Genomic DNA, 18760 nt, shown 5'->3' with positions numbered 1-18760 from the left:
ATGAAAAATTAGAAAAAAATATATTATAATTTAATTAGAAATAATTTTTTAAATAATAGATAGGAAATTGATTAGGAATAAAATTATTATATTAGAAAAAAGTAATTGGTAGAATTTTATTAGAAATCATTATGTTATTATTGTGTTTTGATTTTCTAATTAAAATAGGAAAAAAAATAATATCATTGACTTTAAATTGTAACTTAAAACTTAATTAAACTCAAAATTATAAAACATATGTTAAATTACTATTCATTAATAAAACGTCATATGTCGAATATTGATTTGACAATAAAATTTACAATTAAATTTATAATTAAAATAAATTTTAAAAAAAAATTAACTATCATCTCTAAGATTTTTCAATTATTATTGCCATGTGTAAATTATAAAGTCAAATAATCCCCGTATTCTAAAATTATTATTTTTCAATTTTTCCTTTTTTTAATATTGAATATTGTTTCTGTCCCAAAATACATGAAGTTTTCGTAATATTTTCGTAATATATTGTCTGTTTGGAAGTCAATGTGATTGTGTAATAATTAGAGTGTAATTATATGTCTATGTAATTAGGTATGAATTTTTCTTTTTGCCTTTTGGTTAATAGTTAGTACCGCGTATTACATTATAATTACAAATGTTATGTATAATTGGTATGTATAATTTTAAATTATAAAATATAAATAATATGATGAGAAAAAATTATATTATGTAATTATACCAATTTTTATGAAAATATCGAAATTAAAATTGTGTAAATAAAGTCTCTAATTTACATGTAATTATGTAGGATCAAATAATTATATGGCCATTTTGAGGGATTATGTTTTTCCACAATTTTTGAGAGAGATTTTAGTTTATTTTATTTTATTTAGAGAATTATCCATTCCCGCCACCATTTGTCGACGAGCTCCTTAGCTCAGAGAAATGCCATTCTTCTTTCTCTCAACAGCTCCTCCTTCCTCCTCTCCACCTATCCCCCGCCACCTTCCACCTTCTCCGGCGCCGTCGTCTCCGCCACCACAAAACCTAAACGTAGCTGTTACCTCCACCGCAGCCAAAACTCCCTCACTATCTTGTGCTCTCAGCTGCTCTCACTTCGAATCGTACTCATTCTTTCCCCAATTAATATATATCTCTTCTCAGCATTTCTCGAGAATTGCTTTTACTAAGTTTAATTTGTGTTTTTCAGGTGTTCTGGGTGTACACACGAGTTCAATCTACACCGTCCAATTATCGTCGACGAGGCCGCTAATTTCTTCAAGAGTGTCGGCGTTGATGACTTCTCATTCGATAGCTGTAGATTGGTAATCGAAAAACTCTTCACTCTATCTCGTTATTTGATGATGATTATGTTTGTGAATTTTGGGATAGCTTCATTTGAATGATTCTCATATTGTGCCTGGTTTTTGACAGTGGGGATGGAGGTGTCGTGCGAAATTAGCTATCCGTGGTTCATCCACGAATCCTCTAATTGGATTGTATCAAGAGGGTACCCATAATGTAGTTGATATCCCTGAATGCAGAGGTCTAGATTTGCTTGTGATTTCTTTATAAATTGTTTTATTAGATCTTTTCCGTCTTTTTTATTTACTTTGTTTACATTTGTTTATGCAGCTCATCATCCCAATATCAATGCTGTCGTCGAATTACTAAGAAAAGGTTTGCCCTTTATTCATAATCCGTTGTCGATAAGTTCTTTTTCGTTTAGACTTTCAAGTTGGTTTTATGTCCAATATATATATACTTGTAGGTATTAAAGAGTTAGATGTGGAGCCCTACGATGAAGATCAGGGGACGGGTGATTTACGATATGTTCAGGTGAGTGAAACTCTAATGTATTCTTACAAAGTATGTAGAGCTTGCTTTACGCACTTTGTTAGTAATGTCAAGCATCGTAATTTAATACAAAATAATTGACTGATGATGGGTGTGCAGATGGCTGTGACTACACTCAACACATCCCTTCCCCAGTCCGAAAGATATAAGCAAGGTTACTATCAAGATTCTGAATTTATAATACTGCTTTGCTATGCCTGCTTCCGTAAAATACTCGATCTCGATATAACCAAGTAGTCTGAAGTGTCACTTAGTTTGTTCTTTATGTTTGTTCCAGGAAAAGTACAGGTTGCTTTAGTTTGGAACTCACGAAATGAGAATTCACCAAGTTCAGTAAAATTAAATGCCTTGGCCAATGTGAGTTTGCTAATGTCACTACCCTTTTATGCTATCACTTTTTGTTTGAGAGTATTCCCCTGATGGTCATCATGCAACTGTTGTTTGCAGTTTATTTGGAGAAATGGTGGACCAAGGAGCAACATCCATTTAATTCATTCGGTGTGGTCTAACTTCCAGACATCAACCAACAATGTGAGTTTGTAGCCGTGAAAAAAAGTCCCACCTCCTCGCTCTCCCCACAACCTTTATGCAATCCGTCCTCTCCCTTTCAATGTGTAAAGCAAGAACTGGTTGATAATTTACCTTTCAGTAAAACCTATAAATTTGGAATCTAGGATTGACTGTATAGTGAACAAGTCTGGAAAGGAAATTTAAGCTAACACTTATTGAGGCTTAACAATTTCTAGAATTTGAATCAAACATGACTCTTGTAATCGTTACTTCACATTCTTACACACTTGAGCCATTTTCTTCTTCATAGCACATACACTAAATATTTGTGACTTGGATTCTTTACTGAAAATGCAGATAATTTTTGGGAATCGGTGGAGACATCTTTTAGGAGAGCAAGACTTTTGGGAACATCTTGGAGGAATCGATGTATCCTTGGATCCATCCAGCTTTGGCCAAGCTAACACTCGGGTATTTTCTATTTTAATCCACTAAACGTTCTAGTCAGGAGCTGGAGAGGATTTTATACTATAGTAGTGTTTGTGTGGTCAATTATCGTTGATGGCAAGACAAGGATTGACTTAAAATTCAGCATGATTTTCAGTTTGTATTGTTCAGTTATATCAACATATGTTCCTTTTCAGGCTTTTGATACATTGCTCAGGAAATTGCAAAAGTACGTCCCTCATGGAGCATCTGTTGTTGATTTGTATGCTGGTGCTGGTGCAATTGGATTATCTTTAGCTGCCAATAGAAAGTGCAGGTAAGACCAGTGTTATCAATTGCGGCCGCAATGGCCGCTATTGCGTTGCGGTTTTTCCCCTTACTGCAACAAATATTGCATTGCGTTGCACTTTTGACGTTGCACGCAATTGCAGATGCAACCGCAATTGCGCAACTGCAGCTCAACCCAACCGCATTTTTCCAAATATACTGTTCTGATCCCCAACCTTTCTTTGAGTATATAGCCTGTCCTTACTCCAATTAACTTCCAATTTGTCCCAGGTCGGTTAAATGTGTTGAGATAAACAAGGAATCAAAGCCATCTTTTGAGAAGACCGTTGGCCGCTTACCAAATTATGTCGATAGCAGCATTAGCTGGCACCATGCCGATACTTCAGAGGTCAACGTTCAAATATTTATAATTCAATTTCGTTGTTACGTGGTGGTCAAGTTTATTTGCGAAAGCTGCGATCTGAATCTCTCTTTAAGTTTTGTTTCGGTTTTAATTCTGTGCAGGAACCTCTTTCTTGGCTTTTTGGATCAGATGTGGTTATTGTTGATCCGCCTAGAAAAGGACTAGACGCATCTCTAGTGCAAGCATTGCGGGCAATATCGTCAACAGAGAAAAAAGCCAGGTCATCAATTGATAGGTATGCAAGTCCATTTCTTGTTGGTTATCTATTCGTAGTTCTTTTAATGTTCAGTTTCGCTTTTCCAGCTGCAATGATTTGCTAGTTATTAACTTATTATTTTTATCTTTAGCTTGCTTTCAAAGGAAAAAGAAGAAAAGAGACCATGGATTTTACGTGCAAAGGAAGGTTCAGTTCAAATCAAAAGCAAAACACCTTCTGATTCCGTGGATAGTCAATCACTGCCTCAAACCCTCATTTATATAAGCTGTGGCTGGGAAAGATTCAAAGAGGTACTTTCGCGATAATTGGTTTTTACCATTTCGTGTAATCAATGCCTTCTGGTATACTTGTCTTACTAAATTGCTTGAAAATCATTGAACAGGACTGCAAATCACTCTTATCCAGTAGAGCGTGGCATCTCGTAAAAGCTCATGGATATAATTTCTTTCCTGGCACCCAGAGGTATTGCTTCCACGAGAAGCTACATAGTGTTATATTTACGATGATTTTATTTTCCTTATTAACAATTCCTTAACTAATTTATGATTGACTTGCAGCATTGAGGTTTTGGCCATATTCAAGAGAGCAGAAGTAGTCAAGAAAAAGAAGAAATCGGCCAAGAAGAAGAAGAAGAAGAAGAATCAGACTAACGTAGGAGGCTCGTCACGAACTTTGGCATAAATTTTCAACCTGCCCAATTTTTGACTCGTCTAATTTGAATGTATGTATGACTATAGACCAATTCGTCCTGTTCTTAGTCAAAACAGACTAAAAAATGAAACATCTATAATTTTGATGAAAAAAAAAATCAAAACTGAGAAAAATCATAAAAATAAAAATACAAAAATGAGTTGTGTTGTATCCTGGAGATTTGCATACGCCATATATATGATCAGGTAAATGTTCAGTGCTTTTTGAATTTGGCTAGATGAGGGAAGGCGCTCAGGATGTTGTATGGCCTTAAATCTTGCCTGGTCAGAATTCCGACCACAGGAGATACCTTCAAACAGAGGGAAAAAAAAACCAGGTTAGTGATATTAATAGCTGATCATTGTAAAAGTTTAGCTTGGAGAAGAAGTTGAGGTTACTAACCCCAGCTGCTTCATACTTAGGTACAACAAGCATGTGTCGGAGTCCTACTTCCCTGAAAAGCACCAAAGCTTTCGCCACAGACATACTCTCCACCACCGTATATGGTGTCGTATTCGTCAGAGGATGTAAATCAACATACATTTCCATTTCTTCACTCGTCACCGCCACTTCCTCGATCTTCAGCTCCCTCTCTGCGAGCTCAACCCAATCGAACTTCTCTCTCACCTCCCACTCTTCTGTTCTCCGCCTCTCGCGTAAAAACCATTTCTTCTTCAAGGCAAGTACCAAATGAGCTCTCAAAATCATCCCTTGAAGCTCTATTGCACTATTTCCATATCCAACAGGTGGGATCACTCCTTCGTCGATCACCGGGAAACCATTATGTGTCGTGTTCCTCAAGACATCAACTATCCGATCAACTCTCTCGATTCCACATAGAGAAACAACCGGCTCCTTGGCATCGACTAGCTCAGCGACAGACAGAGTCCTCATCCATGGCTCCGGATGAGAATCTAAGAACGGTAAACCTTTAAGTTCGAGTATAATCTCGTAAATACTCGGATTAAAGCAGTCGCCGACAGTTTTTGCGATTAAAAGAACTATCATTGTGATTGGTAGCAAGAGTAGGTTATTGGTGAGCTCAAGAAATATCACACAGAGAGAAACGGTCATCCTCATCGAGCCAGCCATGAGCGAGGCAGCGCCGAGGACGGCGTAAAGGCCTTGATCGATATTCGTGTACGGTCCCATGAGAATTCCGAGCAGACGGCCATAAGCAGAACCCATTAAGATGATAGGAAGGAAAAGACCGGAAGGCACAGCAATGCCGAAAGTGATCAATCCAAGGATGCTATAGAGTGCAAAGAAAACTAACAGGGAGAATATGGTGAATTCAGATGCTGTGTTTGAGGAAAATATGTTTCTGACGGCGTCGTCGATTGTTGTGAGGAGGAGGGTGGCTAGATCGTTGTAGTAACCGTCAGGACAGTTGAATTGCTTGAAATTACCTGATCGGCCATTCGTCGGGCAGACGTCTTCGAGGTTCGGATTACAAGGTCTACATTTGGCCAAGAATGGAAGACAGTATTGGCAAACAGAGGTAAAGAGTGAAACAGAAAGTGCCAGAGCAAGCTTATGCATTTTTCCTTTCCTGCAAAAGAGAAGGAGAAACTATTACTTTTCGAATCGGTTCGATAATGAGTCGAGTTAATTGAAACGAATGACTTATTCAGGTCGGTTTAATTTTGTCGATTTCGATTCAATTCTGAAATCGAAACCTGATTAAACTGATTCGGTTTACTTTTGTCGATTTCTGTGGGTTCATTCTAAAATCGACCAATTCGATTGCACTGATACGGTTAAATTTGAAAACATACTGGTTTATAAGATTACATAAAACAGTTCAGATCGGTTTTATTTTGTCAATCCTTACAGGTCCAATTCTGAAATCGACCGATTAACTCGACCATTTCTTTTACACTGATTCGACCGGAATCAGTTCGACTGGCTTTAAGCACGAAAACCAATCAACTAAATTCGATTCTAAGTCGAGAATTGAAACGAACGACTAAATTAATCAGTTTAATTTTGGTTTTTTCGACCGGTTTCGAGCATTTTTATGAAAAATCGATTCAATTCTAGAAATCGTCCGATTAACTCGATCAACCCGATAAAAACTGATTCGGTTTGAAGACTTACTGGTTTATAAGATTGTAAAATCTCAGAACCTTGTGTAGCAGGTAATTGTACAGACTTCCTAGAAGTCCTCCAAGAATTCCGATGATCGTCACCGGCACGATGTCCATCGCACGATACCTAACGACGGCGTTGCTCAAATCGAACATGATAAGTCCACCTGTCCCAAACAGCCCGCATTTCCCGGAATTACAAATTTCGATGAAAGCCCTCAGCACCACCACGACAATTGCCGTGCTGAAGAAGGTTCTCCAGAGAAGAGCACTCCTCCACCACGTGGCAACCTCTTCGAGAGCGAAAAGGACTCCTCCGACCGGGGCCCGGAAAGCAGCGCATACACCTGAGGAGGCGCCGCAGGTGATTATATCTCTCCGATCGCGATCGTTATTGAAGTAACGGAGCCACCGCCATTTTAGCCGGTAATTGTCGGGCCCACCTTGAGCTAACAGAGAAGAAATGCAGCATCCGATGTGTACCAATGGCCCTTCTTTGCCTAAATCCAAGCCGGCGGAGACGGCACCTATACTTCCAATGATCTACATTTCATAAATAAGAATTTGCTATTAATTCATCGATATACTATTATATTTAAAATTTAATTTTGAGACCGGACAACATTTTTGCTATTGTTATTAATCGGTGTTATTTTATCGAGGTTCGTGTTCAACAAAAACTATACCTTTGATCCTTGATGTTTCAGAATTTGTCTTAATTACCCTTAAAGTCTTAAAATCATTCATAGTAGTTATCTGTTTCTATGCTAGTCGGTCTCTCTTGTAATTCCGTTAACGGATGACTCCACATGTTGTATAATCTTAGAAATTATTAGGTCTTAAAACGAAATTTCAAAATGTGAAGGACCAAAAGCATAGTATGTAATGGAGTATGTATGGTCTATTGATCGATAGGATTCAGATATACCTTAACAATCAAAGTGGTGGCACCATACATGTTAGGAGTATCAACACCATTTAAGTAAGCTTTGATTTCAGGAATACCAGGTCCGGCAGCGGTTGGCGCAAAACATACACATAGAAGTGCGGCGATCATCGTCAGAACAAAATTTGCTCCGGTGAAGTACAAAAATCCAGTCACAAACCTACACCACAACATATCATCATGATCATAAACAAAATTCACTAATCACACATTAATCCTAAGAAGAAATATGTCAATTACCTCTCCTTTGAAATCAAATTTACAACAGCAAGGAGCTTGTAACCAGCAATATTTTCAATAGCAAGATTGATGATAGTAGCAATCAAGCCGGTTAAAAGTCCGACGAGAAAAGCCAATGTCCATTTCAAGAACACGTATTGTAAAACTTGAACTTTCGATCTCCTTCTCCAATCCTGCTTAAATAGATCATTCTCATTGATCCTACAAATCAAACCATATATACCCACTTCAATTCTCACCATTTTTAACAAAATCAAAAAGAAAAGGACTGAATTATAAAAAATGATCAAGTATAAGGACTAATAAGAGGAGATTATTACTCATAATCCAAGCTTTCTATGTGAGAAACTTTGGCACCAACTAAAGCTAGAGGACTTGAAGAGAGAGTTCTGGATCTTTTAAGGAGTGGTTGTTGTAATGTATTATTATTGTTGTTGTTATTATGATCGTCTTCTGGATCTCTTTCTTCTACATCAGCTTCTTCTTCTTCTTCCATGCTGTTGTTAGTATACAGTGTGTGCGGTTTTTGTTCTTCTTTGCTTGAATTTTCCTCCATTAAAGCTCTGAAGAAATAAAAAATGAAAAAAGAAAATGGTAGAGAGACAGAGCTTGCTTTTAGTGGCTCTCTGTGGTTGATAATGCTATGCTAGTGCTTGTAATAATATACAACAACCAATTCCTAGCTTTTGTATTAAAAAAATTCACTATGATTTACTTTTTTAAAAAATTATTCTTACTTTAATATTTTCTGAAGATCAATCATAAAATTTGTGATTAAAAATATAATAACTTTCCTTTCAAAAAAAATATATATATATAATAACTTTTACTATTATACATCACATGGACGTCCATATATTAACAATAAATAAATCCTATAATTGAAAAAGTCAAAATTTATCATTACACACTTATGATCTTTTATTGTTTCTTGTTGCCTGGCGACCATATAAATTTATTTATTTATTTATATTGTAAATGGATTAAGCCTAATAATCAATTCTTGAACTATATATCATTTTGACTGTTAAAATAAACTTATTTTTTTCATTAAATAAAAAAACAGAAACTTATTTTAAATCGAGTTTCATAATTATGTAAACCAAAACAAACCCAGATCCTTCTTGCAAGGCTAGGACACTCTCATTCAAAAAAATCATTTATTATGTTACAATAGATATGCCAACTTGGAGGTCTTGGCTTGTGGCCAGTTGGCAACTTCGTTTGATAGGTGATAATGTTGTTAATGTCTCTTGGAGGTGAGCTAATAAATGGTTTTCTTTTTCATTTTTTCTTGATGAATAGTTTTCATAAAAAATCGTTTGAAGTAGACATGATCACGATCCGATTTAGTTCAAAATTAACAGGTTATAAAATTTATTTTTATTAAATTAAATTGAAATGGTAAAGTTTTCTGAGATGGACGATTCCAATTCATGACCATGTCTAGTTTGAAGGTTAAAGTATTCCAAATGGGAATTATTTTTTATAATCTAGAAATGATATGCTAATCATATTTGATGATTAGCATATATTCAGATGATCTCAAAATAATGTTTACTTTTTACTCTATCACGATTGAAATAATTTTTTTATTATCAAAAAGAAAAAAGGGTTATCCAAAAAAAAAAAAAGCATGAATGCCGTGGTCTAAAATTGTGGCCAATCCAGGGTCCAGGTGACAGATAAGCACCAAATTTGGGTCTCACGTGTCAATATGATCAAATTGAAATCAATGGATGAAATCAAATATGGCTCTTCAGGTGATTGAAGAGACAAACCATTTTCATAAAAAACTAAAATAGGTTTGGATTTGGGGACAGAAAGACACGTGGCAGAAACCCATTCCTTGATCTAAATGCATGTGACCAATCAACTACATACACTATGAACAATGTAGTATGTCCCATCTTGATTTTATCGGACGTGAGTGCAGGAAATTATGAAAGAAGGAGATTGATAAAATTTTTATCTTGTAGAAATCTCATATATCGGCTTAAAACGAACGATTAGTAAATTGTCGTAAAATCTAATTTATATTTAAATTTTTGTATTTTGAAGTTTTGTTTGGTGGTAATGTTAAAATTGTAGCAATCAGAGCTTATCTCACGTGATAATTGAAAAACTTTTCATTTAACTTCTGATCTCCGATACAAACCTTTACCGATTTCATTAAACTTCACTTACCTTACGAACATTGATTCCAAATCCAAATTTCCCGTATTCTCCTTCGAAACAATTGACTGTTTTTCACAAAATAATTAACTTTATTTAGTGATGATTTTGCAACATGATGATGCAAGAAGATTATAGTTCTTTCAGTCATTTTATCGAATACCTGATGAGCGGATTACCAAAATCCATACTATGAATACAAATAGATGAAAGAATTATGAATATGTTCATGATAGGAAAAATCCAACTAGATAAACTTGCAATTAGTCTCAATTGCTATAGAATCAATGCGCAAACAGTCGAAATCAGCATCTTCTCGAGTACAGCATAAAGCCATGGAGCAAGGCAACAAGCCTTGAGAACAAAATTAAAAGTATAATTATCGTTCAATATTTGTTGCATTCGATTGTAAATGTAAATAGCTTTCCAAAGATATGGACTCCTGTTATAAGCTTTCTCTAATCAAAGCTGCTTTCAATTGTCACGTTCAATTGTGATAACTCTGGTTTTATAAAATTTTAACAAACCACTCCCAAACAAAGCTTCTAAATAAAAAATATAAATATAAATATAAATTAGATTTTACACATGACAATTTACGTTTCTAGAGTAAGCAATCATTTAGCCCATCATATCGCTAATTTAAAAAACAATAAAATAGGTCGATTGCCACACTCTTTGAAAAATATTGTCGATAATGATTAATACAACTCATCCTTTTAAACTTTTTAAAAAATAAATAAATTGACACTATGTGAATCATTCCATTAATCTCATCAATAATTAAGGAAGGTAAAAAAAAGTAAGACCGACTATTTTACCTAATGAATTCAACGAATTAAAAAATAATGAATCTCTTTACCATTAATTTTAAATATAAATATGAAATAAACTGATAAATAACACAACACGCATGTGCTCTCTTCAAGGCAATAAAATGGCTCATACTATAATCAAATTAGATTCAAATTTATCGATGGTTTTTTTCTCGACTTCTTCTTTGCCGATGGAGATGGATGTTAAAACATTAGTAGCCGCTGATTTTTTATCTTAATAAAATGGGATAAATGATTATTTAAAAAAAAAAAAAAAAAGGATGACAAATACCGATTGATCTGAAATAGAGATTTTGTGCCGGTCCACGTTAATAAATCTAATGACAAAAAAAAAGTAAAGAAAGTTATCTATATCGCTGGAACTGCAAAATGGGACATAGTCGTATAAGACACGTAGTCGAGGCGCCACTTATTAGATATCATATGAATGATGTTTGATTTGAAGTAATACCAAAATAAATAAATGTTTACAAATTAAAACCGGACAAGATCCTAAGTTATCTCTTGAGTCTTGACTATATGTATTAAAAAAAAATCAATTTAGTAATTTTTTTTCTTCATTACTGCTCAATACAGAAAAATAATTTAAAAGTATATTTCATCCGTCTTCAACGTGATGACGTTTTTTTTTTTATTATTTTACTGAAAGATTGATGTTAATTGGTGAGAGGTTGTAACTATCTGGTTTTTTTCTACTGTATTGATTGCTGTATTCCTCTGTTAACGGCTGAGAATCCTCTTTCTAGCCCCGACCTTTTATCTTTTTTACCGCAAAAATTCAAACAAGGATAGACAGAAAAGTCTTAGACAGAGTATCTGTCGATTCGGTGTCATCGTCATCATTTTCATCTTACGGCCATTTCATTATTAAATCGCAGTCCCAAATTCTCCCACGAACCCTAATCTGTTGGTGCTCTTCACTGTTGATTTGATGATTGCCGATCGCGAATTGAATCTGAACCTGTGTTGATTACCTTTTTCTCATATGTTCGTATCAATCGGTAAAGTAGTCTGCTTGTTTTGTATTATTAATTAATTGTCGCGTTCTTTATGTAATTTATATAGAAAAATTGATAATTAATTAGATATAGAGGGATACAAAATTGATATGGAATTCTTCTTTTTCTTCATCATCATCGTCTTGAGATTTTCAATTTGTTCCAATTACAATTCAATTACAAATTTTATTGTCAAATCAGCATTCGACACATGGCGTTTTATTAACGAATAGTAATTTGATACATGTATTTAAGAATTTTGAGTTTAATTAAGAATCAAGTTATAACTTTTTTCCAATATAATAATTTTATTCCTAATTAATTTCTTATCTATTATTTAAAAAGATATTCCTAATAAAATTAATATTTTTTTCTATTTCTAATTAAAACGGGTACATCTACCATTTTCCTATTCAAACGGGTATATTATGAAAAAAATCATTCCTAATTAAATTATAATATATATTATTTTTTCTTATTTTTCCTTAAACTATTATTCCTCATAAAAATTTGTTATGTATTTTTTCATTCTTAATTAAAACGGGCACATATTATTTTTCAAACAATAGGAACAATTAAATTTATTAGATGCAATTATAAATTTTATTATGAAATCTTGATACATAACTCTTACCTTTTGCTATGTTTATTATTTTTGAAAACAGAATAAATTTTAAATTTAATAGGATTGATTGTATGTTTTGAAATCAAATTAAAATAATTATAACTGATATAAAGTTAAAATAATTTTTTTTGATAGATTTAATAATTTTTAATACAAATAATTATTATATAAGTTTTTATATAATATATAGTTAAATTATTAATTTTTAAAAGTATGGACTTTTCGTCCAACGGACGGGCTCACCGACTAAATCTATAAGAAAAGTGACTAATAATTAGGGATGGAGATAGTATACGTAAGTAATCGATTTATTTATTTTTTGTTTATGCAGGAATGATGAAAATACTAATAGGAATCTTCCAGAACATATCATAGCGGAGATTCTTCTTTAATTGCCTGTGAAATGTTTGTGCAGATTCAGATGTGTTTGCAAATCTTGGAATGCACTCATAAAAGATAATACTTTCATTCAAAGGCACCTTCATAACATTGCACAACATTCCATGGCCTATTATCAATCTGACTACACAATTTTTAAACGCGTTTCAATTCATGATCATGACGACGACTTTACTGGAATTGTCGATCCAAGCGGCTTATTACAACAAGACTATGGAATGGTTCATGGCCATTGTAATGGGATACTCTGTTTTTACAATTTAACTTATGGGAGGGGAATGTTGTGGAATCCAGCAATTATGGAAAATCAGACCGATCCCTATATTTCCTTCTGTACATATTCCAGGTCGAGACCAAAATGATTGGTATGGTTTAAGACTCGGGTGGGACTTTCGTTTAGACGATTATAAGGTGCTCGCGTTCAAGCAAGTATATGCCCTAGATGATCAAACAATCATTGATCAATCAGTTGAGATATACTCTCTGAGGACGGACTGCTGGAGGTGTTTGTTTGAGTTTAAAGTGTCTGGATGGAATCTTCTATTGGTTTCGAGCAGCACACAAAACCGGTAGGATCCTTTCGTTTCGTATCGTCAATGAAGCATTCGAAGAGATCATCGGACCGGATTTCTTGTTGGGGGTGAACACATACCAAACTACATTAGACAAATACAATGGTCATTTGGCTATAATTTATGGTGATGCCTGTTACAAGAATTGTCAGGATTGTTTTGAGATATGGGTATTATTAGAAACAGGTAATTCTTGGAATAAGGTTCTCACTATCGGGTCGGTTACTTGTATGAATATCCCATCTGGATTTGGTGCGCACGGCGAGTTCTTTTTCGAAGCTGGTCGTAGACCTGAACCGTTTGATGAGCTTCTTATCTATGACCCTCGAGCGAGTCAAGAAATTAATCCTGAATTTCGTGGTAGATGCTTTAATGTTCTACCATACAAAGAGAGCTTAAGTTTCCGTGAAGAGAATGCCACGAGATTTCTCTCATGTCATTGACATTTCTAATTTGTTTTATCAATCAACTTTTTTTAATCATTTTCCTGTTTTAATTTACTTGACATTCAATTTACTCTAAAATCAGCATACTAATTAAATAAATTAAGCTATTCAAAGTGATGTTTACCCCTGACTAACTAGTGTTCTTTACTTGATGTACAAATGTCCTCGAAAACACTGCAACTTGGTAAACAATATCTGGTAAGCTCAACAAGCCTACAACTAGGTAAAGTATCGTCAACAACACTACAACTCCGTAAACAAAAATCTGGTAAGCTCAACAAGCCTACAACTCTGTAAAGTATCGTCAACAACACTACAACTCGGGAAACCAAAATCTGGTAAGCTCAACAAGCCTACAACTCGGTAAGGTATCGTCAACAACACTACAACTCGGGAAACAAAAATCTGGTAAGCTCAACAAGCCTACAAGTCGGTAGAGTATCGTCAACAACACTACAACTCGGCAAAACAATTCAGCTAAGCTCAACAAGCCTACAACTCGGTAAGTTATTGTCAACAACACAACAACTCAGCAAAAGAAAATTTTGGTAAGCTCAACAAGCCTACAACTCGGTAAAGTATCGTCAACAACACTAAAACTCGGTAAACTACCATACAACAAGCAGAAAATCTAAACTCGGTATACGAAAATTTGGTAAGCCCAACAAAACTACAACTCGGCGAACAACAATTTGGTAAGACCAACAACTCTACAACTCGGTAAACGGACTGGAAAGCTCAACAACACTACAACTCGGCTAAGCTCCACAAGCCTAAAATTCGGCAAACAACAAACATGGTAAGCTCAACAAGCCCACAACTCGGCAAACAACAAACATGATAAGCTCAACAAGCCCACAACTCGGTAAACAAGCTTTTGGTTGAGCCTGGAGAGTAATCAACAATAACAGTAAGCATTAGATGGGATTTCTAAAAGAAAATTGATGGACTCAAACCGGAACCGTCGAACCAAAACTGAACCGTTAGCTAGAAAAATTTACGGTTCTAATTCAGTTTTATAAATTCAAGGGAATCGAAACTAGAACCAGATTATGACCATGTCTTGGACTCAACTATTCATTTTGAGGCTGTTCTGTTTTAATCAGATTCTTTTTTCTTTTTTTCGGAATTTTAGATGGCTTTTAGAAGTCTAATATTAGAAAAAAAAAAAGGTTACTTTAATTTTAGTTGAAATTTACTGAATAACTTCTAACTTCTAACTTCAAGTTTTACAAGAGAAGGAACGGACATGATTAACTGAAATCAAACAACAATCAAAAACTCTCAATGTGAAAAAAGTAAAAGCCATAGATAAATATAATACAACTATGAAGCAAAACTATGAAGCAAGGGGGCTGTCTTCTGGAATTTCCCAGTTATCATCGTCGTCGTCGTTCTTTTTCGTTACAGTCTCTTCTTGCTTGTTCTGCTGTTGAAATCGTGGGTTGAATCTCCTGTCATCAGGTTGAAAACAAAAATCAGTGAAGTCCCCGACTTTATGCAAAAATAAAATAAAAATGATATTAGTGTTTACATTTTGAAACATCCTAGTTTGACCCTATTGAGAACGATGAGTACACAAAAGACCAATCAATAGTGTAACCCGAAAACTTGCTAAACTCGAACTATTGGAAGTTTTGCAGACAATCAAAAACAATGAACAAGTAAAACCCCAGAAAGTACCCAACCTCTTTAGATTACGTTTAGCAGCCATCCACGAGACTACGAGAACGAAAACATGAATGTTGGAAATTTAGCAGGCATCATCTAAGAGAACATCTGTGAGTATAGAAACTTCTCCGGCTAATTCATAGACCATTCTAACACGGATTTATAACCAAAGCTTTACTTTTCTCAGTTTTCTCAGCAAATCAGACAAACTACAACTAATGACAACCAAACTAAAAACAGAAATTTCTATTTCAAATGTCATTTAAACAAAGCACACTTGATTAGCAACAAATTATATCAACTCACTTCCTTTAACGCCAAATTTTGTTTTCTCATCAAGCAAGCAATCAATTTTCTTTCGGTCTTTTCTTTACTCAACTTTCTCAGCAATCGAGACACAACCCACTAAACTAAAACAGGCCATTTCAACTTGAATATTGGAATTTAACAGGCATTATCTAATTCGATCCAGAGGCTAAGAGAACATCTATGAGAACATTCTAACATGGATTTATAACCAAAGCTTTACTTTTCTGTCTTTCATTTCTCAGTTTTCTCAGCAATTCAGACACAAACAATTGCTAATGATCAAACTAATAACATAAATTTATGTTTCAAAATGTCAATTCAACAAAGCACACTTGATTATCATCACATTATATCAACCCAATTCCTTTCTACCTCAAATTTTGTTTTCTCATCAAGCTAGCGATCAATTTTCTCATCAAGCTGGCTTTTATAACTCAATTTTCTCAGTAATCAAACACAACCCACTAAACTAAAAACATAAAAAAAATCTAACTTTCAATCTCAATTCGACAAACTATACTGAACTAGCATCGACCCACTTCTTATTTCTCATCAAACAAACATTCAAAAACACACTGAACCTTAAAAAAATTGAAACTTTCGCAGAAAGCAATCCTCTTTTTTACTAAACTTTCTTAGCAATCAAACACAACCCACTAAACTAAAAACATAAAAATACAACTTTCAATCTCAATTCGACAAATTATACTGAACTAGCATCGACCCACTTCTTATTTCTCATCAAACAAGCATTGAAATACACAAAAAATCGAGATAAAAATTAAAACTTTGACAGGAAAGCAAACCTCTTTTTATTACGCTTAGCAGCATCACGAGTCCTTCTCTTCTTCTCATCCTGTTTATTCTCATGAAACCTCCTTCTCTTACACTCTTGAATAATACCAGCTCTCATAACTTCCCTTCTAAACCGATTCAAAAGCCTCTCTTCATGCTCGTTCTCATCAACAATCACCTGAACATTGTACGCCGATTTGAAGAACATCGTATTCGCATAAGCGAGCGACGGGCACATCACCGAGGACAGCGATGACGAAATGTCGTGTGACGATTGAGGCCCATCTTGGAGAGACAGGATTGGCGCGTTTGTCTGTTCAATTGGTTTCTGCTTCTGATGGGAAGTGGTGAGAGAGAGGTGGTTCGGCGGCGGAACGGCTGATTTCGGCGGTGGTGGTGGTTGTTGGGATGGTAAGAGGAAGGATAGGAAATTGGAAAGGGAGAGAGGAGTCGCCATTTTTGTGTTAAAGTGAGCTTTTTTGTGTGTTCGTTCCAACTGTTGATATGTTATCCTTTTTGTGGTTGTGGATAAAGCGGTGATATGAAAAAGATGAACCGGGTCTAGATTTTGGGTTCAAACCGAATTTTCGGTTTGGGGGATTGGATAAAAATTGTGTGATCAAGGCCCAGTGGCACAAATTATCAACAGTAAGTGGAGGCCCAAATCATTAAAAGGCCCAAATAAAAAGTCCTAGTTAAAGGCCATTGGGCCCATTTTTCTTAATTTTCAATAGATGGTAAGGTGAGTCATCCTCTCTTAAACTCATTGAATTTATTAGATAAAATGTAGATAACTTCCATCGAAGAGAAGTAAATGAAAGGGTTTTACGTAGAATTGAGAATGAGCTTTTCGTTCTGTACATGTCAGATCAAGAATTAGCAATTGCATCCAATCTCAAAAAAAAAAAAAGGTATATTTTCGTGATTCTTCCCTCACATTTTATTCGTAATACTTTTTTAGTCCCTCACTTTTTTTCGTGAGCTTAAAAAACCTCACGTTTTCCGCTAACGACCAAACATACTCTTCCTCACTTTATATGTGGCACTCTGTGACGCCGTCTCACATCTAATTAGCTAACATATCAATATATTTACAACACGTATTATCTCACTCATAAATTTTTTTTTACATGTAAGTTACTTTTGACTCACAAAATATATGTAACAAAAATACCAATTATTCTTCTTAATTTATGGAGTGTAAGATGCGTCATTCAATGAATGAATCCTTCAATCTTTTTCCTAAGAGAATCTATGGTGGCATTTCTATATGACAAATTAATAAAATCCTTCAATCTTGCCTTGATTTACTATTCATTGTCTGCCTCTTTTTGTTCTTATTTTGTTGCCTCTAAATATATCGGCTAAATTGGCTTCCCGACAAAAATAAAGATAGAAGCAGATAGATAGATAAATATTTATATCAGCAACTTTAAGTATATTGCCGACACCTTGATCTGATAATCTTCTTTATATAATAACACCTAACAGATTTCAACGGTCGACAGTTGATCAATGGCATTTTAGTTTATTTTATTTTATGTTATTTAAAATAGCTAGGGAATTTTCCATCGGATCTATATATATAAACCCAACCTATGAATTTATTTTTATTAACATATGAAATGAAGCAAGAACAAACTCTGAAAACGAATGAGTTTATGGATTAATGAGTCCAGAAATCATTTTTCCAATTCCAAAACGGTGAGCTACGCGATTTGCTCGCCTCGAGGATACAAGACTAGCTTCTCGAAGAACCCTGAATTGATTAGCAATTTTTTGATATATAGTTGATTTAATTAGCTTTAATTACAGACTATATAGTATATATAGGGTTTATTATTTCAATAGTATATGATATATTATACTATACTATAGTAGAACGAGGTAAACGCGGAAGCACTAAAGAATTTGCATGGTTTTTCTTTGTTATCGTGTGGCCGCATGCACCGCCACGACAATTTCATTGGTCCCCCCTCCCACAGATAACATTTAATGTAGTAAGTAAAAAAAAGTGTCATATATATTTTTTCCGGGGTAAAAGAAAAACCGTAGGGAAATATTTATTGCCAATATTATAAAATTTATAAATGGATAAAAAAAATAGTTAAAAATTCATTGACAATAAATGTTACTCAAATTAGTTTTGAACATTATGATATGTTTTTGAACATCATTTGGTATTTGAAAAATTTGTATTGTTTTTTATTTTAATTTTGGATGTTGATCCATTCTCATCGAAGACATAATACCTTCAATTGAGA

The 18760-nt window shown here is 34.4% G+C and overlaps 3 protein-coding genes across 3 annotated transcripts; 1 reads left to right on the top strand and 2 right to left on the bottom strand.

Annotated features, from left to right (window-relative positions):
- The first annotated feature begins 927 nt into the window (after positions 1-927).
- LOC139885218 (uncharacterized) lies at positions 928-4385 on the top strand. The gene is made up of 15 exons (XM_071869155.1): positions 928-1106; positions 1193-1307; positions 1417-1528; positions 1618-1662; positions 1754-1821; positions 1939-1993; positions 2117-2196; positions 2287-2370; positions 2707-2820; positions 2994-3112; positions 3355-3472; positions 3589-3722; positions 3835-3994; positions 4087-4166; positions 4262-4385. Exons 1-15 carry the CDS (start codon positions 928-930, stop codon positions 4383-4385), a joined length of 1587 nt encoding a protein of 528 aa, XP_071725256.1.
- A 223-nt stretch (positions 4386-4608) lies between these two features.
- LOC139885217 (chloride channel protein CLC-b-like) lies at positions 4609-12789 on the bottom strand. Its single transcript, XM_071869153.1, has 10 exons — positions 12701-12789; positions 10953-10998; positions 10143-10199; positions 9858-9913; positions 7991-8233; positions 7671-7871; positions 7413-7590; positions 6495-7027; positions 4797-5946; positions 4609-4704 (listed from the first exon to the last, which is right to left on the bottom strand). The coding sequence occupies exons 1-10, from the start codon at positions 12787-12789 to the stop codon at positions 4609-4611; spliced, it is 2649 nt and encodes an 882-aa protein (XP_071725254.1).
- Positions 12790-15060: 2271 nt separating this feature from the next.
- LOC139885230 (small ribosomal subunit protein bS21c) lies at positions 15061-16953 on the bottom strand. Its single transcript, XM_071869165.1, has 2 exons — positions 16508-16953; positions 15061-15175 (listed from the first exon to the last, which is right to left on the bottom strand). Exons 1-2 carry the CDS (start codon positions 16951-16953, stop codon positions 15061-15063), a joined length of 561 nt encoding a protein of 186 aa, XP_071725266.1.
- Positions 16954-18760: the final 1807 nt, after the last annotated feature.

The sequence above is a fragment of the Rutidosis leptorrhynchoides genome, unplaced genomic scaffold, assembly GCF_046630445.1.
Source record: "Rutidosis leptorrhynchoides isolate AG116_Rl617_1_P2 unplaced genomic scaffold, CSIRO_AGI_Rlap_v1 contig88, whole genome shotgun sequence".
NCBI lineage: Eukaryota > Viridiplantae > Streptophyta > Magnoliopsida > Asterales > Asteraceae > Rutidosis > Rutidosis leptorrhynchoides.
Note: the sequence above shows the minus strand (reverse complement) of the source record. Positions and strands in the feature narration are given on the sequence as shown.

Excerpts from the sequence above, each read along its gene's own strand:
- LOC139885218 (XM_071869155.1), top strand. The coding sequence starts at position 928 with ATGCCATTCTTCTTTCTCTCAACAGCTCCTCCTTCCTCCTCTCCACCT. Across the intron at positions 2,197-2,286 it reads AATTAAATGCCTTGGCCAAT|TTTATTTGGAGAAATGGTGG; the intron begins GTGAGTTTGCTA and ends TGTTGTTTGCAG. Across the intron at positions 3,113-3,354 it reads GCTGCCAATAGAAAGTGCAG|GTCGGTTAAATGTGTTGAGA; the intron begins GTAAGACCAGTG and ends AATTTGTCCCAG.
- LOC139885217 (XM_071869153.1), bottom strand. The coding sequence starts at position 12,789 with ATGAAGGTGCCTTTGAATGAAAGTATTATCTTTTATGAGTGCATTCCA. Across the intron at positions 8,234-9,857 it reads TTGGAATCAATGTTCGTAAG|AGCTTTAATGGAGGAAAATT; the intron begins GTAAGTGAAGTT and ends TTATTTCTTCAG. Across the intron at positions 7,591-7,670 it reads AATTTGATTTCAAAGGAGAG|GTTTGTGACTGGATTTTTGT; the intron begins GTAATTGACATA and ends GTTGTGGTGTAG.
- LOC139885230 (XM_071869165.1), bottom strand. The coding sequence starts at position 16,953 with ATGGCGACTCCTCTCTCCCTTTCCAATTTCCTATCCTTCCTCTTACCA. Across the intron at positions 15,176-16,507 it reads GCTAAGCGTAATAAAAAGAG|GAGATTCAACCCACGATTTC; the intron begins GTTTGCTTTCCT and ends ACCTGATGACAG.